We start from the raw sequence: 27,937 nt of genomic DNA, 5'->3' as shown, positions 1-27,937 counted from the left end.
ATTATTAGCTACAATTGGCTTGTATAAAACATTGAGTACCACAGTTTACTGAAATTTAGGTCTCCTCCCTTGTTAATTCCCCACATCAAACAAAGTTTGACTTTGAAAAGACAAAGCCAAATTGTCCCTGTCACAATGACGTGTATTGTGTCTCAAATGGTGTCTTCCTCCATGTGCCCACGGACTTTTAAAGTGGCGCATGATTACAAAGTCTCTCTGGTCTTCATTATCTTCTGACTTCAGATAGCAAGAGAAAAGAGAACGGGGAATACAGAATAGGCACTTTGGAGAGGAGAGGTGGGGATGGAGAAGAAGATGGAGAGATTAACACTTTGGATGTGATTCTGGGGAGATCACGGAGCGGGTGAGAGGGGAACTGTTTAAGAGCAGTCACCTGTTGGCACATAAATGTACAGAATTAATGAGGTGTGATGTCTAAATATGCATGACTATGATTACCATGCAGCTCGAACTGATCATCATTACACTTTACAGTACAGGCTGAAATTGAGATTCAAGCACCTATAAAATTCACAAGCTAAATGTTTAATGTTAACGCTCTTGTATACAGCACATTATACAGGGTTTGAATGCAGAGGGATTTGAGTGAGACACATTTTCTTGTCTAGCACTTAGACATGATCAGTGATACAGCCATCACAAAAACAACATGGTATTGTTAACATCATGCATTTTTAATAGGAAGAGGTTCAATATTTGATGGTTTGAGAGTAGCAAAGATGCTATGGTTTCAATTTCATAAAAAGTCTAGCAGCGGAAAAGTTTCAGTATGGCCATTTCCGATCATTATGCTGCACTGCTTAGTTTAAAGGAAATATATTGTGAATTATAGTAATGTCCCCTTGATGTTCTGTGTTGATTTCAAGGTTTATCCAAAGTTTGCCCAGAAATCACTTGTTTTAAAGGTCGTATATTATGCAAAATTGATTCCTTTGAGCTTTAAGCCATGTTAGAATCTTGCTACCTCATCAAAAACACACCTGGAGTTGTTTTGTGTCATTCACACATGTTTAAACAATTCTTGATTATTAATCTGTCTACATCGCCAAAGCTCAAAATGCTCTGTTCCACTTTGTGATGTCATGAAGCGTTATTCTTCATGCTAACAGCTAAATTTTGCCTTTTGTTTAGCAGAGGTTGGCAATTCTGGGTCTGAAATTATCCAAATTATTGTAGTGAAGGTGTATGGAGTTTAAAAACACAGTAGAGCACTTCCTATATTACCACACATCATCACAAAGTGGAAGTGTTTTCTCAGCCTAACAGCTCAGTCTAAATGGATTTGTGCTGGCATGTGTGAATGAAACCAAACAAAACTCCAGGTATGTTTTTGATGAGGAAACAACATTATAACATAGATCAGAAAATAGTGCAATATGGGCTCTTTAATTACACTCCTGATGATATAAAGACACAGCCTGTTTTCTTCCCATCCCTCATGCCGTCTTCAAATCCTTCCCTGCCCACTAACAACATGTAATGGTGCGTTGTCAGTCAGTCCAAACAGACTAGAAAGTGGCAGTGCTGCTCCTTGTTTGCTCGAAATGAATGGCACATAATGACTAACTGTCCAATGTGTTGTTGTCATTTGAAATTGATTGATTTACATATTCTTGTTATATGCTTTGTATTATCATTCATGGGAATATGCAATTCACCAGTGATGTGCAACTTCCGAAAGAGTTATTTATAGATATTAACTGTGCACAATGTAGGGGCGTCGGACTGCATTTTGAAATGCAGGCCAACCAAGATGATTTGTACTTTGGAATTTGGTACTATATATGTACTATGTTACACTATGTAACATTTCTGTACCCACTTACTGTGTCCAACAGTATGGCAAAAATGTATCCTGCACTTACTCAATTCCAGATTTTTTTTTTACTTGCTTTTCACCATGCACCTACTTAATGTAATGCAATACAGGGTAACAATCCTGCACCTTTAAATGTGCATTGTGTAAATTTTCTGGTGGAGGGTCCATCAAATGCTTCTTTCTGTGGAAACGTTATGTTTGTCTGGAGCAGGGGTTTCCAACCTGTAGCTCAGGAGCTACCAGTAGCTCTCCATCCTGTTATAAGTAGCTTGCCAAACGATTTCTGAATTACATATTGCACTGAATAACTCAAATTTGATTAATTGCCATTGTAAATGTGTTATTTTGAACTTTGTGCCCTAATAAATAGATAGTGATTTTATGTTTTAAAGGCATCTAACTGTACAACATCTAAGGCTTGCCCTCTTATAACCACTCAATTTCTTGAGATCGCTAAACATAAGTAGCTCTGCAGCATTTTTGTTTTTTAAAGGTAGCTCACGGGATGTAAAAGGTTGGAGATCCCTGGTCTGGAGTGTTGCACAGTATGACATTAAATTGTTCTATCTTTGTCGAGACAAAACCAGACCAAGTTACAGGTTAGATCTGTGGACATCAGATTTGTGTAGCTAAAACTATGTAGTTTAAAAAAATGTAAGGTGGACCTGTTTAATGTCATTAAACATTCCAAGCCAATCATTGACATATCCATAGAAACAAGGTGATGGACCTGAACCAACAATTTACATAGTGCACCTTTAAGTTATAAAATATTATTGTAATTTTAGGGATTTTATGTTAAGGATTTAATGCCAACTCAAATGTGTTTTAGTATTTCAGAATATCTATGATTTATAAAATGCAATTACATAAAGCCCTTATCTGCATTCTGTATTAGGTGTAAATCAGAAATATTTTATGCTCTGTTTGAGTGGGGAATTGGCTGATGACGCTGTATGATTTGTGAATTGGTGTCATTAATCGATCAGTGATGTGTTTGCCAATAGCCTAGTGTTTATTGTACTCAGTGGATATTGACAGAATCATTATGTCAGTGCCGCTCCACCTTTTATCTCTCTACCTGATGACTTTTAAATACTGGGCAGACATTTACACGTGTCGGTGTCGGTGTCGGTAATGTAATCCATTTCTGTAGAATATTAATGTAGTCTTTTTAATATTTTAGATATTCCATGCCTGTAAGAAAAGGCAGGAGATGCAAGTGAAGTCACTATTAATTAGGATGTAATTATCAGTGTGTTGATAAAAGTCATACATTATTTATAGCCACCTCAGCAGGGGCAGACAGTTTTGGCAGGATTTCCATTTCAAAATCTTTATTGAACCATGTCCATGCTTTTGGAGTAGCCAGCTGTACAGTCTAGTCACTGTATTCTGAATTAGACTGTTACAAATATGTTATGATGGTATTTCAATATGACTCAGTATCTTCAAAAAGTATACTTCAAAGAAATGCTCATATAAAATCATTCCCAAAATGGCATTTTGTCACCGGAATTATGCCAGATGCCCTGCCTGATACACCCAATATATTTATCTCAGGTTCAAATAGTTTTGTTTGGGGTTTTGACTCACTGTGTTAACCTGCTGATTTCCTGTACCAAAAACATGAGTACCAACCGACCCCGTTTTCAGTCATCCATGCCTCCATACTTTACTGTACTAGTGTGTCCAGAATGATATCACTCTGTATTTTTATACAGATGGATATCAGTCTGGTCCCCTTACCCTCCGTCGCACCTCAATCCAAACGTGATCATACAATCAAATTAGTTTGTTTATTGACACATGTGAAATGAAAGAGCTCATTGGTCACCTATGATTTACAAATAAAATTAAATTGATCTCACCTCAGATTAACAGAGTTTAGTGCTTTGCTCCACAATGTTTTTCAATCCTCTGTGATATTTTTTTCTGTTTACTTTTCTTTGATATGGATGGACCCAGCATTTTTCTGATTGGCTAATACAACTGTCAATCATGTCCATTTGAAAACTTGGAAATTCATTAGTGACCAGACTCACACCTTCGTAAAGTATTGAAGAAGTATGTTTTCTGGATTCCAGGCATACTGTTATTGCTCTGATTATTAGGGATTGTCCGGTATGGATTTTAAAAATTTGAAACCAGCATCCAATATTCTCTTGCTGTTGTGGCCAATAACCAATATTTTATATTGGATATTTGGCAATGTAAACATCAGTATTTGTAAATCTGTGAGTCCCAATTGTATATTGAAGTGGTAGTAAAGTTCTCAAATGAAATTTTCAGAGTGTTCATTGTGTATTTCCTCAAATATAGGTCGCTGTTACTTTTAAATGATTGTGTTAGCATGCAACCACCTCACAAACACCAATGTTCTTCCATTCTTACAATAAAAAAAAAAAAAATCCATATTACTCCGACACTGGTACCACAGATAACAACACCATTATCCGAGCACTCTGGTGGCTTAGCCAGTAATAAGTTGATAAGTATTGATAATATATTCTTTGTGATGTTTTCTTGCAGCTTTTGCTTCATCGAGTCACATTATATAATCATCTGCCTTCCTGGTGTGCAGTGATTTGCCCTTTTGGCCCTCTTTCATACAACAATCTATTTCATCTGGATTTTGATTACTCTGAGTAAATACATTATTATAATTATGCATATGTATTACTGGTATAGTTCCTTAAAAACATAAATATAGCCAAAGAGTATGTTTGACGTCTTCAGCTGACTTGACCCATGCTGATGTACAAAGCAGTGTTAAATGACGATTTCTCATGAATTAATCATTGCCTTCAATCCACTAAAGATGTGTAAGGGAAAGCCTATCACTTGTGACATATTGCCCAAAAACTTAAGAAATAGATAAAAAAGAAATGTCAAAAATATATTTTGGACAAGCTGTGGGTTTGACATTTGTGTTTTTTAGATGCCTGGACGTTTTGGGTCCCTGGAGTCTTTTTCTTCTCAGAGAGAGAGCTAATAAAAAGGCTGCCATTTGCACGCACATGAAACAAACTTTGATGCACTTTACTGCTGGCGACTGAGAAGAGCTTGGTCTATTGTTCAAACAGAAAGCTCGATGATGAAGATAAAAACTAAAACTTGCAAGGCAGAGCAGTAAGTCAACCGAGAGTATGCACTATGGACATATGTACTCTATCCTTCACACATGAGAGGTATGGTTGTCATTCGCTCATACAAAATGCCCCAGGCGGATTCGCACACGTAACAAATGTGTGAGAGAAGAATCTATAGCATAATCATATTGACAGAAACACACTTGCTATGCTTCACATGACTAACAGAAAAAAAAAAGAAGCAGAGACAGATAAATTGGCTGAGTGACTTCTGTCTCAAGGGAAGCTTTGTTAGAAGAAACAAGAGAAACACAAACATTAATCAATAAAAATGTTCCTTTAAAAAAAAAGACTTAATTATACTGTTTAGGTAGTCAAAATGCAATTACAGTTATGTTTTTCTCTCTGAACTTTCATTTGCCTGGGATTATACTGTACATTTTGTTATGTTTATTGACCCTGGGAAATTTGGAAGATTAATGTTGGATATGTGTGAAAGTAATTATATTTTGTTTGCTCTGAGTTGCGAGAAAAGCTCAAAATACACTTTGTGATATCATATAGTGGTAGTTTTCAAGCCAACAGCTACAATTTACCTTCTGTTCAGTAGAGATGAGCAAATCCAGGACTGAAATTATCTAAACTATTCTAATGAAGATGTATAGAGTTTAAAACATGGTGGAACACTTCCTTTATTGCCATATGACATCAGAAGGGGGAACAGAGGATTTTCAGTTTGAGTGAAGAACTCAGTCTAAATATGTAATATTTATGTGTTAAACATGTGTGGATGAAACAAAACAAATTAAAAATAGATCAGAAAATTGTCTAATATGTGCCCTTGTATTGTCTCCTCTTGTCCATGTTCTTTATAGTTTTCTCACATGCTTGACTGCACAGGTATATTGTGTCAGGAAATGATATGAGGGTCATTTGCTTTGGTGTACAAAGCGTCCTGATAGGTCACAGGTCAAAATCTCTTGCATGACTCTATATTGAATCTGTCACTTCAGTCACTGTTATGATGACATCCACAAGTGTATGTCTAATGTGAGATGACTGGCTATCACATGTTTTGTCCACTGACTTATTACAAAGCTTGCTTCATATTAAACCCTTTGCCATTCCTAAATTTATCCTGGGGGTTGCCATGGTGCCCTAGCATGAAGGAAATGGATAAAGATGTCACGATTCAATTAAGTTGGGCTGATAAAATTAATAGTCTATGCTATAAGAGAGCACACCAGTACAGGGCACGTCAACAGTGTGTCAGAGCTGTCCTGTCTCAATGGGGTCTACCAGCAGCTGTCTCCAGGATCAAAATGAACCACAGCATGAGTCAGAATGTCACCTCGATCTGCTGTGGACATTTTGGAAGAGGCCCTCATCTTTAAATGAAGTCCAATGTTGGACTTCTGGGGCTTCATTTATAAAGCACAAAACGAGGCCAGTAATGTACGTACGTAGGTCGTCCAAAGTGAACGTGAAACACTGTGGAAACACTGCACACCTACACGTAAAGTCTGGGGCTTACGCACTTTTTAACCAGGCTCAGAGGCGCGGGGAGCAGAGAGGAACTGTGAGGGGAGAGAGTTGAGGAAGTCATGTCTAGTGGAAGATTAAAACGGTTAATTTTGACTGAATCTCGCTCTTTATCACATCAGTTGCTTAAATAACGCACTTATTTCTAGATGATTAGCTGACAGTGTAAGTGTGTGTTAAAATACTGTTTCAGAGAAGCAGAGCTCACTTTTTCTCTAAAGTTCGAAGAGCCTGTGGCTTCGGCGTCTCCCCATGTGCCCCTCCCTCCACCCCGTGCGTCAATCAAACCCGCTCATTATCGGCTTATTATCGGTTTATGTTCAGGTAAATCTCATTTAAAACTCACTTTGCATTGTCCTTTTATGTGAAATGAAGGCGTTAAAGGGGCGCGACGTGAAGTGGGATCATGTGCGGAGGTTAGTGCTGCAGGTGTGGTCCATGAAGAGGACGACGTTTAAAAAAAAAAAATCACGTAGTCTACATGAAATCTGCGCTTTGTCCACACGAACTCTTTCAAGTTGATTTTGACGCACACTTTTTATACATATATATATAAATGAAGCCCCTACATGTCTGTAGTAGAGAATGAAAACATTCAGAAATTGAGAGGGAACGTGTACAAGCTTAATTAGGTAAGGCTATAGTAGGGTATCCAATCATAGTCAAAGAAGTTCTTTGTTTTTCAGCAAATTCAGTAAACAGCCACAAGTTAGTGAGCCATAAGGCTGGTTTTAGCACTTATCTGCAGCTCCCTATAGAGCAAAATCTGCCTGTACATGTGTCTGACATGAGAGAGCCTGCTTTAGACACCAAACACACACAAGGGAAGAAGCCTGTGTGTGCACACAATGCACAATATGCTCAGGCTGCTAGAGAAAGATGAGGTCTAAAAATTTTGTTTTGAAAAAATGAAAACATGTAACATAAGACAAAATCAACGCCAGTCTGCAGCTGCCTACTCCTTTTTTTCCTCCTGACAACTCTGTTCCTCTCCCAGCTGTGTGGAGGAGGTCGAAAGGATTCGGAAGATTTGGACAGCCGACCGAGCGCAGTGTGCACTACGGCCCGGGAGGCCTCTCCCAAGGAGTAACTTAGATGCATTATGCATATGTGTGAGAAAATGGGGAGGCTGGTTAATTATGTGTAAATCTTGTAACCTATAGTTATGGATCGCCTAAATAATCTTGTATTCTAACAATCCAAAGTAGATGTTTGTTTTTTCCGACCTCTTTACCTTAACTGCCTATGTCAAGGGTGGGCAAACTACGGCCCGGGGGCCGTATGCGGCCCTTTAAACCTTTTAATCCGGACCGCCGAACTGGAATAAATTACTATAATAAACCTTGTTAATGTTTTATTTTACCTGCATTTCCGGCGTGTCCCAGTAGATGGCGCACTATATATACTTTGAGGTGCGGCGTATTATATTGGCCGCAATGCTTTATGGAAAGTGGTCTTACAGGAGTCATTTTCGGGCTGAGTATTCGGACCATGAGTGAGGTAGAAGTGTTCAAGACATAAGGCTGCACTGTTTCCGTTTTACTTGGGCAGAGGAAAAGTTTGAAGATGCTGTTGTACGAGCGTAGCACATGGAGTGTCTTAAGAGTTTATTGCACGCGTAGGTGTTAACGTGTGTGATCTTGTGGCGTGGATTCTGTTTCTCAATGAGATTTAACTGTTATGGATACACAGTAGCTGGTGGTGTACAGTGCAGTGGCGTAGATCTATTCATTTATCACGTGTTCGTTGTAGCGCGTAGTGCGCGTCCTACATGAGTCTACATGAGCGTAAATACGAGGGCAATGGGGCCGAGCTCTTAACACGTCATGTCCTGTCTTCTGTCGCCCTTCAGTCAAATTTTAGTACCCTTTGTGGCCCGCAAGCCAAAAAGTTTGCCCATCCATGGCCTGTGGTCGTCAGATTCGATTCGCTAACTGGCTCCACTGAGATACCTTCACGAGTTGCCCTCGTGTTCCTGTATCGGATGGCAATACCCACACAACTGCGCGGGGCTCGTGCCATCTGCTCAGGCTCACACGTAGCCTACAGGTGTCCCTCAGGTCCCACCCGCCGGCTGTTCTGTGTCATCACTGCGTCCTGTCTGGGTCTTGTCATCTATCAAACCTTTCAGTTCACAACATTTAGCCTAAATCAGACCCTGTGCCGCACAGGCTACCCTCCTCAAGTCTGACATCTCAAGTCTCATTACAGTTAATGCCAGTTTAGAGCCGTTAATGCGCTCTGACTTCCCACATGGTTTGGATGTCATTAAGATTGTTCAGTTTCATAATCGACGTGTAGGTTATTTTAATAGAGCCATGCGTGTAGGTCTAATTTTATGTCTAAGGGGTTCACTGGAAAAAAGTAATGCTGACCTCTAGTGGTGGCAGTTTGCACACAACAGATATGAAACATCAACAGTGGTGTGTTATTATTCTGAAGGCCAGGATTGTCCCAACTTTTTTCAGCAAGGACTTCATATTGAAACTTTTAGATGGAAGCATTCTAAAGGATTTGCCCAAGCTAACACACCTTTGCCAAGCTTGGAATGCCAGGTATTTTCCTCTACAAATTATTTAATACTGAGGCTATTTTTATGCAGGTCATTTTATATGACTAATTTTTTTACTTGGCCTACATAGTAGGCCTACATGTCATGACAGTGGGATTTTAAACGAGAAGTAAAATCATGATAATTTTGCACAAATCATATGGACGACAGGACATAAACATAAACTGAGGTTCACATTTACATCTTTTAATGAAATGGATTCATTTTCAGTCAAAATATGCAACACAATTTAAAGTTAGAGAAGAATAACTTTATTTACGTGTAAACAAAAACAAACAAAACTGCATAGGAAATGTTTAAAGTCCAGAGAGTACAGGGACAGCAGCAGGTGGCCAAAGTATTATAGTCTCCTCTGCCTTATTTAGAGTGGAGACCTAACAGTTGTGCTTCCCCCAGAGCCGTGTGTGTTGTAGAGGGAGGGCATGTGCTGGCTCATACACTGGTCAGTTGATATAGACACACTACCCAGGGAAAAGCACCAGCAGCACCCATCTAAACTCAGCCACTGGCCACACTGCGCCTCCCGCCTCTTGGGACTGTGAGGAGTATACATTCAGTGGATTTCTGCTCGGACAACACAGATGCAGCGCACACACAAAACCCACACTTAACATAAAAAAGTGTCAACAGGTCAACAACACAAGAGGGACATGTGCCAGTGTGCCCAGGCTCCTGCAGGGTGGTAGTGCCGCTCATTCAGCACCAGGGTCTGGGCACAGAACCACCTGTCCACTCCTGAGCTGAGGGCCTATTCTTGTGTTAGCCGAGTGTGCATCAACAAGAGCTCATGAAACCCTTTTCTTCACAAAATACATTCTAAAAGAGTTCATGAGCATCAAGTGGTGTTTTGTATTTGTACTTCTGGTAGAAAGAAAACATTGGCAAAAATATTAAATCAAGGGAACTAATCAAAAAGCATTGAAGATTGGGAAATAATCTTATATGTAAATGGACACACAGAGGGACTAGTACAGGGGAAAAACACTACAACATCACTATGGGACACAATGTTTTAATGAGACAGCTGCAGGGCAGGGCTGCCAAGATCTACCTGAGTTTTTTTTTTTTTTTTTTTTTTCCAAACTTTTTCGGCATACAATCATTATAAGGTCTAAGACCTTGCACATATAACCTGGTGCAGTTTGCTTTTTTTCTCTTAAAGCCATTTGAGGGCTGAAATAAAATGATGGACAAAGTTCCTGATTAAAATCCACTCAGCAGGAGTGCAGTTAACTAACTGAAGCTGAGCGGTCATCACCACCAATCTGATTTGAACCCTGAAGACAGGCTGATTGAGTGTTTGCTGTAGTTACTGCTGTAGTTACTGCTGTAGTTACATGGCTGCTTCCAACTCAGCAAAAGATGTTCAATGATATATTCAAAGAATGTTATAACAAGTTTCAGAGCAAACAATGAATGAACAGTCAACATGTCCATAGATCTACTCATATTAGTTTAGTACTAATGCTCAGAAGCACAAGGCCTTCTGCATGTATCAAAACCCTGCCAGGTGTCAAGAAAGAGGCATGTGCTCTGCAGAGTCTCAAGAGAATAGGAAATACAATCGCAAAGGTCAAAGGTTAATTCCATCCAACACTAACACACTTAAACATCTTTGGGTATATAATTTGGTAAAACCATTCCAAAAGCCAGCTTTTAACCCTATCAGTTTAACACCCATCAAAGAGACACCAGTATTATACAAGGACTTTTAAAGCATGCAAAATATGGAACAAACAAGGTTTAAAATATATTTTTGCTCTTTAAGAGTGAAGACCTAAAGATCTTAAAGATAGATAGATAGATTTCTGCAATCTTAAAAAAAAAATGCTGCAAACATGAATGGACATATTTAACAGAGTAATACTGAAATCAAACTGAGGTATGAATGAACATGTGTTGGGATCAAAGCAGCAGAATCTGTGGACCGAAGGCTGGTTTACTGTGCTAAAGCTCCAAATATTGAACCAGCCATTTGTCAACATGCTAAGTATAATGCAATGTTGTTTTTAAAACACACATCTATTTTCTTTCGCCTTCAGACACTAAGCATTTTAAATCCACTGTAATTGGGATATACCATATTGTGCTGAGAGTGAAGCTAACTGCACTGCCTTCAAAAGCAAAAATGAAGTTTTAACTCTTTAAATAGAGGCATCCTCTTCTCTAACCTCTATGCACACAGTAACAGTGGAATTCTGAGGTCACATGGTTATGAGGTCAAGATAACAAGGGCCCAGCCCTCTTAAGTGCATCTGAACAGAGGCTGATGTATCCCAGTGCTCTGATTCAACAGATGAGAAACTGTCCAGTGACACCTGTGCTTAATCACAGCGTTCAAATGCCAACACTGTTTGGCACAGAACTCACACAGATCATTTTGGCACAATGCTCAAAACGGAAAATATTTGGTTTGTTAATGATAAAGGCAAAGTTAACCAGGCAACTGACAGCAGACTGAGCACACCATGCATATACATGGATGAAGTGTGGAGGGGTAAATCAAGAACATCTTCTGATGCACTTTTAAACAGTACCATGATCTTTGGTCCGAGAGCTTTGAGACATGTACTGCACAGTAAGAGTAACACAATTAAGTATACTAGTATTTGTAATGTATAAATAGTCTAATGAGGTATGTAAAAATATAAGTACAACTGAGGTATAAAGAATGAGGTACATGAAACAAACACATTAAACACATCTGAATGTTGACACAGTAGCTCTGTGTGACAGAGTCTACTTGAGGTATTCATAAATTACATGAGGTTGTTGAAAGACTGTTGAGGTCTGGGTGGCTGGGATGTGAGGATGCTGATCCCATTCATGTGCAGACAGGTCTTTCCAAATCATTGGAAGCCTGTTGGAAACTCTTTTCATAGGTCCCAAGATTCCTTGCTAGGTCAGGAAGAAGTTAATTGTTTAGTACTTTCTATGGGACATTGATCAAATGGATTGTGAAGGGATTTGACCCTCATAACAAAAGGGAGAGAAGGACCTGATAAGAGAACTTTACTGATATTTTATTGGATAACAAAAGTTGCTACCTTGAGCCTATGGACAGTTTATTCAGTGGAAGAAGTGAGATAGAGGGCAAGGCTTTCTTTGGTTTGGGTGTACTCTGTTGACAATAGAAATATTTATGAAGATTGAAAACTAAACTGCTAAATACTTCAGATCAGATGTGAATTTAAACTACAAGGAACATTGGACATCCCAACAATGATTACTTTGAAAACATTTTAAGGGGATTTCTAGTTTCCATTATTGCCAAATCTAGGATTGGCCATTGTGCAGAAATCCCAACTTTGGTTGACTACAGTAGTTGTTCTACAGACCTCCTTCTTTAAAAGGAGAAATCTACCTGTGCCCCAACATGAGAGGCCAATTCAGCTCTCAGCATGATCAAACAGAAGAGTTGGGGCCACAACAGGGGCCCAAGGGAGCAGCTTTTAAAGCAAGGGTCCATAAATGATAATGTGAACCTTTAAGATGAGGTCCCTTGACACATTGCCCATTTTGCTTTTCCATCATGTATTTGAGACCCTTGTCCCACTAGATTCCTCAAACAAAATAGTGTAATAACAATTTGATAAAATATCTAAAACAAGATTAAATTACTCCTGGATAGTTAATCTAAACGTTTTGGTGGATTCTCTTATTCAGAGAAAACTGCATTTGTGCATACTGTTGTTTGCATTTTACTTGTTTAAGTGACTTTAAATTATGCAAACCTGTAAGTTATTCTTGGGGTAATAAGGGAATATGAGGAACATTCTAATATTGATTAAAATAATCTTCAAATAGGGACAATTTTATTGAACAATTTTGCTCATAATAAATTCATCTAGCATAGCATATTCTAAGGTTATAAACCAGCAATGCTATGGGCGGGTGCCTGAAACGGACTGTGCCATTTTCCAGTCCTGTATGACCTGAGCTAATTTAGATTTTATTAAGTTTGGCATCGTTTTGCACTCTCATTCCACTAAAGCCTCAAACTCCTTAGATCAACAAGGAGGCAAAACTTGATGCACTATCTAAAAAAACAAAAAAGAACTACAGATTTTAAGGGAAACCTCTATACACTAGTTTCCTCTCCCAGCAAAGCCTTCTAATAATGAATCATGCAGCCTCTACAGCGGTCTGAGTATTGTCTCAGCAACAACATTCAGGAGGTTCACGGTTCTCATCTCTATGCACAGCAAAATTCCATCAATCCTGTGCAAATTTCAACTGAAGAGTCCATTTTGTCTCTCTTAAATAGTATAGAGGTAGACTTTTCTTCTTTGTAAAACTTCACGGACTAAACCTCTGCTCGTTGACTATGAGTACATTCATAAAGAGCTAAATGAGGTAGGTATGGAGCAGAGGATACAAGATTTCAAGAAAAAGTGAGAAAATCCCTGAGATGAAACCTAAGGAGAGCTTGCAGAGAGGATTCAGGGCAGCCTGAGGGAAGGAAAATGGCTCTATTTAGACTGATTATCATTTTGTCATTTTGACAGCTGATTAAAAAAATGTCAGTATAAAGGCAAAAGCTCTTGCCTTTGTATAAAACTCCCCTCACTTCAACATGCTCTGAATCCTGGCTGAGCTCTCCTTCTGTTCTGTCTGTTGATTCATTCTCTGTCCTCCATTTCCTTCATCAACTGTAAAAGGCAAAACAGAGGACGAGAATGTAAAAATAAAACTTCTTAGAATTTGAGAATACGATTATTTCCAAAGTCTACAACTACAATGACTCCATCGGGTGTCACCGCTACACCAGAGGGTCGGTCCATCTGTCCAAAACCACTCCCTTGTGTGCCAAATTTGCATAAGAAATTTCCATTGGGCTCAAACACTTGTATGCGATGATTGCGAGAGTCAGCCACAATGATGCGGTTCTCCTGGTCCACTGCAACACCCTGGGGCCTAAGAAACTGCCCGTTCCCTGTGCCCTCGGAGCCCAGGAAGCGGGCAGATTGGCAGTCGGGTCGGATCACCAGGAGGCGGTGGTTGTTGAAGTCGGTCACCACCAGATGGTCCTCATGGTTAAAGGCCACTCCTCTGGGAGAGTCAAAGTGTTTCCACAGAGCCCCCTCAAAGCCATACTTATTGAGGAAGGAGCCATCAGGGGCGAAGAGCTGCACACGGTGGTTCCTGGTATCGGACACAAGGATCTTACCCTCAGAATTGACAGCCACATCCCATGGATAGTTGAACTGCCCATTCTTTGTGCCCTTTTCCCCAAACTTTAGCAGGAACTGGCCCTCAAAAGTAAACACCTGTCAAAGGAAGCAAATGCATTCAAGTTGTAAGTGTTTACATGTACTGTGCTGGGTGAAGGCATGTGGAGCTCATGTTTATCCACAGATGTAATGTTTGTGTTCCACTAATCCAACACTGAACATCTGGGGTAAACTCTTATGTTTGACTTGGTCTATTTAAGCATACAATATACAATACAATTACAAGTATGTGCAGACATACCTGAACACGGTGATTGTCTTTATCAGCCACAATGATTCGTCTCTGACTGTCACAAGCAACCCCAGCTGGACGATCAAACTGACCAGGGCGAGAACCCAGAGAACCAAACTTATGGTGGAATGCACCACAAGGCTTGAATATCTGAGGAATATAAAATAATGGTAAAAACACACATTACAGATTTCAGTCACAGATTTCACATTAACTTTAAGTTGATACTACACCTGTATACGGTTGTTGCTGCGATCTGCTACCACAACATAGCCTTCCTTGTCCACACTGATGCCCCAGGGCCGGCATAACTGGCCGTCTCCTTCCCCCTCACAACCGAAAGATGACACTTGAGAACCTAATGTCCCATAGCAACGCCCAGATTTCACCATCAATTTAAAGGGGCTCCCCTGAATGTGCTGGTTACACACAAGCACAGAGACAAGGTGCTCGCCCTCACATTTGGGCAGGTAGCCCACTGTGTACGAGCCATTCAGGTGGTCTGTCACCTCAGCTGCAGACAGGTTTCCATCTGCAGCAGACATGATGATAGCAGACACAGCATCCCCACCAGATAGGCGTGGCTCACCATCATGATCATATCCAATAACAGTGAAGGAAGCAGGCTTGCCCCGGAGCGCGCTTTTCAGACCTTCTCCATGGGCTTTAGTAACTGGGGCAAATGCTCCACTGCTGATCAGGCCCATGGATTGGATGGCTATGTAAAGAGCCTGAAAAACAGAGGAGAGTTATGCTTTATTTAATTTCTCCATTTAAACTGAATAAAGCATGTGATCTAACACAGTACTTGGTCTGGAGGTGTGAACATGAAGCGGTCATCCTCCTGTGGCTGAAGTAGGCCTCTAAGAGCTTTGAGCTCATGGATCTGTGAGAGCATGCGTTCTCTTGCCAACAGCACGTCAAGATGACGTCCTTCATCCAGTACCTGGCTGACAGCAGCAATAGTGCTGTCCAGTTTGGTCAAACTTTGGTGTAATTTTTCCACCTGAAGGTACAATGACTTGGCCTTCACCTGACGAATCTTCTCAATCTAAAAACAAGAAAAAGCCACATTTTGCTGTATGGAATTGAAGAATCATACTTTTTTTTCCCAGCAAAATATGCACTATTATTTTTTTTTTAAACTTGAAATAAAGCACATTCTGCTCATGAATGTACTAATAAAAGGCATTTAAACTGTCTGTGGTTGCATAAAGGGCCACAAGAGGGCAGCAAGAGATGATGAGACAAGGTTTTCAGCTGGAAAAGTGGTACAAGATTTGACAAACATAACAAATATAACTTTTATTAATAACTACACTTTTGACAAAAAGAGCGATGTTTTACCAGGGTCTATATTACCTATATTAAAATGTACATGTTTTAGTCACTGAACGTTCATAACAGAGAACTATTACTATTTGGCTAGAACTGATACCTCCACACTGTCCACTGTCATCTGTAATACTACAAAATATATATATATTTTTTCCCATTTATTTTTTTTTTGTATTTTAAACTGCTATATACGTATTACCTTGAATAGATTTTCGATATCTATCTATCTACATATCTATCTATGTCTATCTCTATATCTATATATATTTTAAGCTTAGCAGGAAACAGGTAAACACAGAAGGTGACCTATACATGTAATTATTTTAAAAAGGGATAGAGAATATAAATAAGTACACCAATTATCACAAGAATTTCTGGTCATTGTCCTGGTCTGAACTCCACAGTTTGAAATGGTCACGATTGGTATTAATGACATTATCAGAAGGAGATGAGGAAGACTCATAGTGATGTAAGAAGGATTAGGACTGAACAAGACCAACTGAAGACCTTCTTTATGACACTTTGACCTGAACTGACTAAAGCCTGCTCAGACGCACAGCACTCAGTTAGGATAACGTTAGGGAGTTAGAGCTAGTTGGTTCATAACAAAACACTGGTCATGTAAAGCTGGAACCAGAATATTACTTAGAAAATGTATTTAGTTACAGAATACTGAATACTTGCATTAAAATGTATTTTGTAATTGTGCAATCGGTTACATGGTCTAATTAGATCATGGTATTCAGAAGATTTTTCAAATTATAGTGTAAAAATGCAACCAACGAAGAAAACAATTTCATGTTTGCTGCACTGTGTGTAATGTCTCTATCATATCTCTCATCAATACCATGCAGTTTGAAGCCTAGCATGGTGTGATAATATATGGCCATTTCTTTGCTTTTATGAAAATAACTGAGTACCACTATATAAAAGAGTCACAATCTCAGAATACTTACTCAGAAGTTACTCAGATTTGTATTCTGATTATGTCTTTTTGGTACTTAGTATGATAGCAGCGGTGCAGCTATTAAACTCATGGTGTAAAATTCAATTAGCGCTCAAGTGAGAAGCACTAAACCTGCTAAACTGTGCTATACTAATTGTTGTTAACTGCCAGCATAAACGGTTTACCTTCCACAGTAGTTCACACTCCCGTTCCTCGAGTGCTTTCTTGTGTCTTAGAACAAGAGCCTTCACTTCAGTCTGCACCACCTTGGCCTTGATCTCCACCTGCTCAGCCATGGACTGGACCTTCTCCATGCTCAGCTGGGGAGCAAAGAGTCAGGGCTTACATTGTAATAATCTGAAATGTTAAACGGCTTCCAATAACAATCATCATTAAGAAAATGTGTGGTATATTGATTGATGACTATTTTAGGTGCTCATAAAAGACACGAACTATGAATCATTGTTACAAATCAAATGTCTTTAACCTTGCTTCTAACACAGCTGTGCGGTTGGAAAATACTACTTGAAAATGTCATGGCATTTCATGGGCTCAACAACATCAGCCAATCTTATAACATGATACCTGTATCCCATGAATAGTGAGCAGTATATCCAATCATGAATAATACTGTGAATATTCTTCTGAAGATATGAAAAATATGTATGTGTGTGAAAAAAAAATCCAGGGTATAAGATCTGCTCTTTTCTGAGTATTTTACAGTTCTTTCATATTTGTGTGATATTAAAACCTCAATCAGTTTTTCAACTAATGTTTGTTAGATGTTTCAAAGTATTTTCTGAATTGTCATGGGGATAATCTCACAAACAGATATGACTCAACACCACATTTTCCTTAAATTTTAATGAATCGGAACAATAATACAAGACAGGATACTACTTGTTTCTTTTGTTTAGTTTTTTTTGTTTTGTTTTTTTGAGAATCTAAGCACAAACAAAGGAATATGGCACTGATTTATGCCAGGAATTCTGCAATTAAAAGGAAGAGCTTTGAAGAACACATGATGTGCATTTTTGTGTTTTATTTGGCCTTTCCTCTGGCTCTTTGGAGGAGGTCATGGGGTGATGCAGACCTCACATGGACAGAGGGGAGGTGGGATAAGGCTCTCTTTGTGATATCGGCCACAAGGATCATAGGTCAGCTAAACCTCCACAGGTCATGATCTGCAACCCCTGTCTTAAGACCCACTGCGACAACCCCCACCCCACCCCTGGAGGAATAAAGCAGGGCAGCAGGCTCCTTTACAATTTGGCATTCCAGTTCCAGTAATTCCAAATAAAGACGGTCACCATGGCTGAGGAGAGGATGCTAAGAAAAGATGCAGTCAAACAGGAACTAAACTGAATATTTTAGAGATACCAAAGCTCATTCTTGTTCTATGAGATTGAGTATATCCATTTGACACATGCCATAATGCCGTAACTGCTATCTCAGTGTGGGGGACTACATTCTCACTTTTATCAATATGACAACAATCCCAGAGGACTGAGGCATGCAGAAGAAAGAGGGCAGAATGACCAATCAGAAAGCCCAGCGGAAGAGGTGTGGCAAAGCAGAAGGTCATAAGTCCAGGGTCAGAGGTCATGGTAGATAATGGATATGGAGTGGGCGGAAATTTCCTACCTCAGGGGACAGGAGTGTATGTGTGTTTGTATACTATCTGGCGTCAGCATTTACCCCTGTGTGACCAATGACAAATACATATGACCATCTGGCAGGCGTCTCTCTTTGTGACTTAGCTGCAAGCTGGTATTAGTTAGTCTTTTGTTTACATTTCACAATATATAATATAATTACAGAATGGGTGAAATGGTCTACCTATGCATTGCACAATGATGCTCAGCAAAACAAAGGTAAAAGTGAGAATGGGATAGATGAGACTAAACTGAGGAGGAGATCACAGTGTCACATGACCCCAGTTGCTACCAGCTAATGTTTCATGATTGTAACCAAGGTCATGACACAGACACATCTTCTCTGTAAATTAGGTGCACTTTCATAGCTTTTAAACTACACAACTAAGCTATTTTTAAGTAGTTTAGAAACATACATAAGATGATTATTAACCTGTTAAAAGCTTCAGCCTATGCCTTTTCAGTATTGTATTTGATTTAAATAAGCTAAATTCCAATTTATTTAAATCATTTAGTACATTCATTGAATGAAAACTATGTTAACGTTGCAATGGAACCATCTTCTATCTTCCTGATTGCATCAAACCAAGCAACAGCTGGTGTTTTGCATACAATCAAAAGGTGCCACTTCAAGCAGTAGGGTTCCTTTCACTACAGTATAGCGACAAACAGAGTGGGGTCTGTCAAGCTACCTTCCAATCTATAATCATTGAAATGAAGGAAGGCTTGAGCTTATGTATGTGCATGGGGTGAGTAATGGCATGGGTAAGCAGCTGAATGAGTATGCTCATGAATGGCAAGAGAAAAAAGTTTCACTTCTTTCAAAAGAGAAGGGGAGTTTTCCATTTTCTGACATCCTTTAAATACCTCTTTTACCCTCCCCCAGCCTCCTCTTCACTCCTCCTCCCCTCTGACCTTCAGCACTGCCCCCAGCCAGACCTCACCCTGAGTGACCTACCCCCGCTCGGGGCCAGCTGGACATCTCAACCCCAGGGCTCCTTGCAGTATTGGCCTGGTCACTCTCAAATGTATTCCTCACTTAATGCATGCAAGGATGATTAGGCATACATTTTTTGTACTGTAATTAACGTTATACCTAAGGTTGCTAAACAGTGGCTTTTACAATATGTGTACTTGCTCATTTCAGGCTGCTTTATTTACAGATATAAGTTCTGTTTAAGGCCCAGATCTAAAGCAAGGTCACAAATTCAAACAATATTGTGATTATTCCTTTCATGTTAAATTTACTTTAAAAAACATACCATAAAAAAACTCTCTGGTTGAGGAGATCAATACTATGGTACAATGTCTCACCTGCACAGCCTGCCGTCCCTGTTGTGCGTCTGACAGCAGCTGGATGGTGATTGCTCTGCAGTCCTGCACAGCATCCTGGAGGTACACAAACGTGTGGCCCATGTGACGCCCCACGCTGCACTCGCGACAGATTGGCACAGAGCACGATTCACAGAAGAACAAGAACACCTAAGGAACAAGGAAACACATATATATAATATATATTTACACACAGTTTAGATCAAGCATGTACCTTTTATACTTGTAGTGGTACAGCTGGAGGAGGAGAAAGAAGTAGTGATAAAAGTTATGGTTATATAAATGTAAATAGTGACTTTTTGCATATTCGTTCAATGACAAAAATGAATAAATGTATTAGTCTGCATTAGAGCAGGGCAATTTTGTCTGAAAATAAAATTGAGTTGTTTTTTTTTTTTTCTAAAAAAAATATTTTTGATCTTTTCCCCTCTCCACTAATTTTTTTATTTTTTTTTTTTTTTACAAACTATAGAAAATGGTTAAAAAAAATTATACAGTGATCATATTGGCCATTGGGGAAAAAATAAACTTTTGCATAAAATTTTGGAGCTGCATGTTTAATTTGATGTCACAGACTGAATGTCAAACTAGTGCTGCATGGCCCTGTGCTAAACTTTGCTCCCTGTGACTGCAGTAAGCATTCTTTCTTATATTTCAGTGCAATTTTCAAAGGGGAAATACAAAAAGATTTTTTGAACTTCAAATTTAATTAATTGATTTAATAGATTTTTTACCCAGCTCTGCACTGTTGAATCTTTTAATAAAAAACATATACTTTTAATAAAACTTTAATAATATACACTGGCAATTATATCCAAAAGACACCCGATCAATGACCTGCAATGCAAGACGAGCTTCTATTGGAGGGGGAGGGACCTTGCAATCAATCCATCAATAATAGCTGTCCCCTGGGGAGCAGCATAATCTAATGAGACACATACAGAGAACACTTCCCCTTGATTGCACCCTATGCAGCTTGCCCCAAACCTCTCATGGAGCCCATTCTTCCTCCTCCATGGCCTTCTGCCTAGCATCCTCTTGTAGAGTCTGTGGAGCTCTGTCACTCACATCCCACCCCCCTCTTGAATGAGACAGAACGCACAATAGTAAAGAATGCAGCTGGGCAGAAGTGGTGGTGCAATGGAAGCAGTTCGAGGTAAGACGTACAGCACTGGCAGAGAGAGACTCACGTTGAAAGTGTTGGTTGGACTATTAGATCAAATATTGTCAGGTTTTAACAAGTACTGACAAGAACATTAGTTAGCAATACATTTTGTACTGAAAAGCAAAAGGAGCAGAGCCCACTTCCCAAAAACGGTGTAATTAGGTCATGCTAATTAAACATGCCAATAACTTTTATTGCAGACCACCTGCCACCAACAGAGGCCTGTTCCTGGTAGGGTGCAATAAAATGAACTTCTACTTCTACAATGTTGCCCTAAATTATTTAAAAAAGGGCATGTTATTCTCTGAAGTGTTTTATGAGAAAGGGAATGTAACAATTAACTTTAAACAATAATCTAAAAAGAGAATATTAACAAAGAATTGTTCTTAAATTCAGTTACACAATCCATAGGCCACTGCATGATGACTGAAAGATGTGTTTATGTATGAGACTAACCTACGCCCAATTCTGTATGCAAAGTACTGCACATATGGAATTAGGTAATTTCTGGATTAAATTTGCCAAAAATGTTTCAATATCAATATGTTTATATCTTACAACAGATAATACTGACTTCTTACAGCTAAGTGACATCAGTATAGTAGGGTTCCAGGTAAGATACGTTTTCCCCACTACCTACTGCTAGTGAATAAGATTATGTAATAAACTGGCCTCTTGGAATGCCAGTCAATATCATCGACTGAGGATACAGGTTCTTCCCAGTGGTCTTTATGGAAGGATCTCATTTCCTCCCTCCGTGCCACCTTTTCCACTCCCTCACTCCCAAAACCAATTATTGACAAAGCTTAAATTAGAAGATGAGCAAATAAATACTGTTGTAAGAAATAAAGATTATTTATAAAAAATTAATTAGAGCTGTACAGTACTGTAATCAATTACTGAACGTTGAAGGTCTTCCTCAGAATACTAGATTAAGAATAGAAGGCTAGTTAAAACCTACTGTAAACCAACTGATATTTTATGTAAAATGTAATTGGCTGTGTGTCTAGTGAATGTATTTTCACTGTTAAATGAAAACAATTTCAAAAGTATTTATTTATAAAGTATTTATGGTGGCTGCACACGGCCTGGGCTTAGACTGCGAAGCAAGCTGCGGTGTCTGATAGCCCCTCCCTTTTCTTTTCCCCCTCCCCCTGTAGGTACTGGGAACTGGGGGAGAGGGCATGAGCTCAGGCAGCCAGTAAAATCACTCCATGCAGCATTCGTTGACCGCGTGTACACCGCAGCAGTGGGGGAAGGGACAAAGGCCATGTTGTGTCCAAAAAAAAAAAAAAAACGGACAGGCTACTCTGCTATAGGCAGTATAAGAAGCATGCAAAGTCAATGCAAAAAGTTAAATACAAAACATATTCATGTAGACATGTTCTATACAGTAAGAACAAAAGTATTTTTTTTATCCTATAATATTTACCTAAAATCTCCATTTTACACATCTGAAATCAAACAATAATTTCAATCTTGCATACATGATAAGTCAAAATTTAGGACATTTATTTTTTTTTCCTCCTAGTACTACAAACACTGACTTTGATGAACTGAACCATAGGCCTTCCCAGGTCAGTGACATGTTTTGAAATTAGTACTTTCTACGAGCATCACCAACTTCACAAACATTCCTTAAGAGTGATGTCAGGTTAGCAGCGGCTTTAGAGAATAGAATTGAAAGAAATCATTCCACACACACAGACAACTATAGAGAGTTTGTTGTTTGATTTAGTATTTAATTAATATATTGTAGTCAAATTTGTTACTTAAATTTAAGCAAAAGAGGATTTTTTTTTTCCCTTTTTCTAATGTGGATCAACATTCCTATGTTTTTCCCTTCCTCATCATCTGTTTGCTGCTCTTTCTTTCCAGTGGCAAACCTTGTTGGCTTTCTGCCATGGACACAGGACATGCCTGGCAATGTTTTGACACTCAGCCAGATACAACATAGGGGGGCGGTGGCCATAAGCCAGCAAGCTGATTGGACGGTGCCTGCAGCGGAGAAGGAAAACAAACCACAGTCAGCTGGCCTCCTTAGCCAACAAGCATGTGACTGGGAGTTGCATGTTTAATACTTGGTGTGTAAAAAAATGGCAGACACATGAGAGAGGGAGGAAGGGAAAGATAAATATCAAGGTGAAGAGTGACTAAAACAATAGGTAGGAGTGGAAGATAAAAAAGGTAGAAACATGAGAGTCCAGTTTAAGAGCAAACAAGGGCTGAAATAGAGACGCTGTGTGAATGAAATGTGGAGCAGCTGGGCGTAACCAATACATACAACTGTGTACAGTATCCTGCAATTCTTAGTTAATGAGACTTTCGAGGGTACCACAAACACACTGCATCTTTTCAGTCACACTACACAAACTAAAAAATAGACTAGACTATTTTTTCCATTTTTGAAAACCCCACTAGTCCATCTATTGGCTTTGTCAAAGCAGTACACATGATCAGCAGATCAACCTGTTAGACTAAAACGTATGACCTTTCCCCTGACAAGAAAAATGGGTGTGATCTAAGGTCAAAGTTTTTTTTTTTCCTTCTCTTCAAAAGTCAGCTACACTTTTGAGAACAAATTACAGCAGGAGTTTGATTAAACTGCTTTAAGTCTGTGCCAAATGTGTTAATGGCACAATCCCGTCAAGTGGGGTCAAATAATGGCCAATTAAAAGCCCATTTGAGAGCACCTACCGAGTAGGAAGTGGCAGGGTTCAGCTTCTGGATAGGTTTAAATCCTGTTGTCACAGAAATGTGATAAATGCCTTCCTCTCTAACCATTAAATTTATATGGCTCAAAGTCTTAAACTGCACATCAAAGCTTGGACACACACACTCAGTGAGCCTACCTTAAACACATTCACAACACACAGGAAAAGGGAATGCACTCTAATTATTGGGCACATGTTGTGCATTAAAATCCTGGAAGTTCAACTTCATATAATCCAAGTGTGCTGGCTGTGTGGAAACATACACTAAAATCCTCTTCAGAGGATAACTACCTGCAGATGGGAGATGCTCTTGGAAAGGAAAGTGCAGCAGCCATAGACTTGCATGGATACTTCCAAGGGTCATGAAATGTAATGGCTTTACCCTCAAAAGCAACAGCTGCTAAATCATGTTAGGGTAACTTTCTGCTTCTATAATGCCTATTGTCTCTGACACAGAGCAGGCCAAGGGCTGATGAGAAAGGCAGGAGCCAACAGAGGAAATACCCAGAGTGTGTGAGAGCGAAAGGGAAAAAGAGAACCCAGGAGGTATAAACTCAAGTTACAGGAATTCCTTTGGCCTTGTATCAGCGTCAGTGCAGGGTTAGGTTTCCTTACAAACATTCTCTGCTCCAAAGCTGCGGAGTGGGAGAGACAAAGCCAAGCCCACATATGTTTTCAGTGATAGTTTCCAATCTCACTTGGAGAAAAAGACTGGCAAAAATCTACAAAATGGGTAAAGATCAATTTCCGCAAATGACAAGAAAACTATGCAGCGGGGTGTCTACTAAGTCCTGTCGCCATGGTGATGAGTCAGACTGATGTGTAGGATTATCATATCATTAGACATTACTCAGATGAGTAGTGCATGTCTGTATGTCAGAGGCTGACATCACAGCACGCAGAGGGCACCCCTTCATGTAATCCAATTTTCTATTTCCTCTTCACACGCAGTATGGGAGCCTCTGCCTGACACAAGTCACAAATGATATTTAGACTGCCAATGCTGAAGTCCATACACAGTAACTATGTCTTCAAATATAACTTCCTTTCAAGCCATATACTGCAGAAATTAGTATTAACCTGACATTTTGTCTGTTTTCTTAAAGTAGCTACAACATTAGTCAAATAACAGTAATTACTATACAATTATGTATGGCTTATATAATTACTGTTTAATTGCAAATGTTGAAATGGTCTAAATGTAAAACAGTATTAGGCCAAAGGGATGTGCTTTTGGCCCAAATAAACCTAACACCTGACTGAAGGAAGTCCCAGAGTGGACAGTTACTCATATTTTATACTATATATAAATGAATTATAGGTAACCAGATCCATATATGAACAAAAGTAATTAAATGCTGGAGTTAAAAACTGATTTTTAAACTGTGAACTGGCACACATCACATTGGTGTTCTCTAAAGCACAAGGGATCACATAAGGATTCTTCATTTGCACAGTCTCTAATATCATGGAGCTAGTTGACAAAGGCTTGGCCAGTCCACCCAGGTAAAGACAAACAAGCCTTCTCCTGTGTCATTCCCTCCCCCAGGCCTGAGGCACTCAGGACCAAGGAGGCTTTACTGGAAGATGAATCTCTTACTGGAAAACTGAAGCCTATTTACTGGCACTGGTGGGGGAAGTTTGGAAGTCTGTGGGTCACTAAAAACCTAAATTGGAAATGTGAACCAACCTTTTTGAAACTTAATTAGGGTTTAGTTAAGTTTCAAACTATTACTTGTAAAAATAATGGAGATCAGGAAAAACATGACATTCAGGTTTTGTAATTGTCCAATAGAAACTAAAGTAAACTGCAGCTGTGTTTGGCTTATTCCAAAGGCCCCCCTTAAAAGATCCTTAAATTAAATCCTCCAACTTGTCTTTCCCATTATCAGAGAAAGGTTGGATCTCTACAGTGCCTCTTTGGTCAGGCCCTCTATCAGAGCCAAAAACATGTGTGCGTTACTGGGGCCTCTCTTAGACCTGAATGGACGGTGTGGTACAGATTAACTAGACTCTGCATGTGTCTCTGCATAGAAGTGTATGAGTGTGTGCGCGAATCCAGCTCAGCACACGTGCCTATGTGTCTCCAGGAAACTAGGTGAAGAGCCACTCTGGTCCCTTTGAACTTCAGGCCATATGGTCCCCTGTATAGCCCATACTACACAGTTAATCCAATTACACTATACGATATAAATGCTATTGTACGAGAGGGGGAGGGGTATAAGAATGTTTAAGTCCAAGGGCCTGTAAAGTCTCTTGTGCCGACATGATTGTTTACTGACATAACAATAAAACTAGAGAAAAAGAAATGTGATACTCAAGAGATAATGTGTGTCACTCACCTCATTGTCATGGTGCTGGCAGAAGCTCATGCGGTCCTGGAAGAGGGATAGTAGGGCAAAGTTATTCTGAAGGGACTGGGCAAGAGACACAGCCACTCCTGTCTGGCCTGGGTTGCTGTTAGCATTGGCTCTTCCTAAATGGAGACTCTCTCCTAAGCGTTCAATGAAGTGGTCCTTAGTCAGTCGCACTCTTTGATGTGCTCGCACACAATTGTCGCACAAATACTCCTGGCAGTCAAGGCAGTGAGACGTGGCTGGGTTCTCCTCATCACAGGAGCTGCACTGAGGCTCAGCCAGGTGGTTCAGAAGGCCTCCGTGTGGGTGAGGAAAGCTGGAGGAGCAGCTGCCCAGACCACGGTGATGATGACCATTCTTGTTCTGGATCTGCTCCTCTGAGCTTACCACCACATCAAGCAAGTTGCTGAAAAGAAAGTTGGAAGAAGGCAAGGAGTCCACACCAGCTTCAGAGATAGACACCTTCTGGTCACAAGTGGGGCAGCGCAGCTTGAGCGGGTCTCCAGGACTTCGCTGTCCCTCTAGGCACTGCCTGCAAAAGGCATGGAGGCAGGGTAAGACGTGCAGCCTCCTGGTGGTCTGAGAGGAGGAGGATGAGGTATGTGAGGAGGAAGATGAGGTAGAAGAACTGGAGGAGATGGGTGCAGAGGAGCCACACAGCTCCTTGCAGAGTGGGCATGTCTGCAGCTCTGAGTCTGGAAACGAAGCCATCTGCAGCAAAACGCAGGCTCAGTTTATAACATCAATGTTGCTGAGGTATTCATTTGAGGACACATGGGTCCGCAGTGTTGTCTATAAATTCAATTGGTGCTTGAGGTAGATTCTTGAGGTACTTAAGTTTAAACAGTGGAAACGGTGGATTGAGTCATACGGATACGGATCTGCAGCTTATAGATCTCTGGCAAAACGCAAACAAGTGATAGACAATTCTAGTTAATTGCACACTTTTTGGACTTTCTACACATACAGCAGACCATTTAAATGTCTATTTTAACTGTGTTTGGTAAGGCTTTGTGTAAGAAAGGCTCTAAAAAAATAACCAAATGACAACAGGCGGTGTGCACTCGTTTGAAACTCATAAGATCCGACAGAATTTGTAGTGGCACTGGATCTGTGCAGAAGTACGGGGGGCTACGTCTCTCCTCCCCCACCGATTTTTCGACATGACTACAGGGCTCTGTATTTCAAATATCTAGGCCACTAATCATAATATACAGTTCTTCTCCAGCTTAAGCCCGTCTCGTTGAGGCGTTTCAGGTCTAGTCCACCATCGGTGTTGGTTCACGCGGCGTTACGCGCAGCCTGTTTTCAGTTGATAGTTGCAGCGCTTGCCACGATCCGCGGGGATTGTAAATTATTCATCAAAGCGCAGATCCCACAGTGTGGAGCGAGTCATTGAGGCGCCATAAACAAACAGGAGCAAGGGGAGAGGACGTTTACGCGGAGTCCGTGAGTAAATTCATCGGTGCAGCGTCTGAAGAGGCCGCCTGGTGCTCTTTTCGAAGGCAGCCCGTTGGTAACCCGTCCCTGCCTGGCTGTGCGTGGAGGAATGCGCAGCCAGGAGACTCCTGGAACGTGCCCGAAGTGAAAACCTCCTATGGCATATAGGTCTACATTTAAAGCGTGTCTTGATCTCCTTTTTTCTGTTTATTTGCGTTCGCTTCCACGCCAACGGGAGACGTCCCAAGCGCTCTCGCAGGCCCGTGGTACTTTGGCGATGGCTCTTGCAGTGGCTCTAGTCCGACTGAGGAAAAAACAGACCGACTTCCGCCCTGGGGAGGAGACATGGGCGTGAGCGAGAACAGGCGCGCTCACGAACATCTAGGCTATAGGCGAAAGGGTGCTCGTGCGCGTGTGCTGTCATCGCATAGTTTTCTCCTCGCTGCTCATTACTGATGTAGGTTAGTTAGATGACACT

At 40.2% G+C, this 27,937-nt stretch overlaps 1 protein-coding gene across 2 annotated transcripts; it reads right to left on the bottom strand.

Annotated features, from left to right (window-relative positions):
* Positions 1-113: 113 nt before the first annotated feature.
* Positions 114-27,747, bottom strand: trim71 (tripartite motif containing 71, E3 ubiquitin protein ligase). 2 transcript variants are annotated; one of them, XM_055157490.1, is made up of 8 exons: positions 26,005-27,747; positions 19,766-19,933; positions 16,982-17,116; positions 15,321-15,563; positions 14,746-15,243; positions 14,522-14,662; positions 14,217-14,316; positions 114-394 (listed from the first exon to the last, which is right to left on the bottom strand). In XM_055157490.1, the coding sequence occupies exons 1-8, from the start codon at positions 26,728-26,730 to the stop codon at positions 381-383; spliced, it is 2,025 nt and encodes a 674-aa protein (XP_055013465.1). In that variant the 5' UTR covers positions 26,731-27,747; the 3' UTR covers positions 114-380. The 2 variants fall into 2 exon arrangements, with proteins under 2 accessions (XP_055013465.1, XP_020788436.1); XM_020932777.2 differs by lacking the exon at positions 114-394 and having other exon boundaries at positions 9,289-14,316.
* Positions 27,748-27,937: the final 190 nt, after the last annotated feature.

The sequence above is a fragment of the Boleophthalmus pectinirostris genome, unplaced genomic scaffold (assembly GCF_026225935.1).
Source record: "Boleophthalmus pectinirostris isolate CB_2022bp ecotype Guang Dong unplaced genomic scaffold, ASM2622593v1 HiC_scaffold_21, whole genome shotgun sequence".
NCBI classification, from domain to species: Eukaryota; Metazoa; Chordata; class Actinopteri; order Gobiiformes; family Gobiidae; genus Boleophthalmus; species Boleophthalmus pectinirostris.
This window is presented reverse-complemented; position numbering and strand designations above follow the sequence as displayed.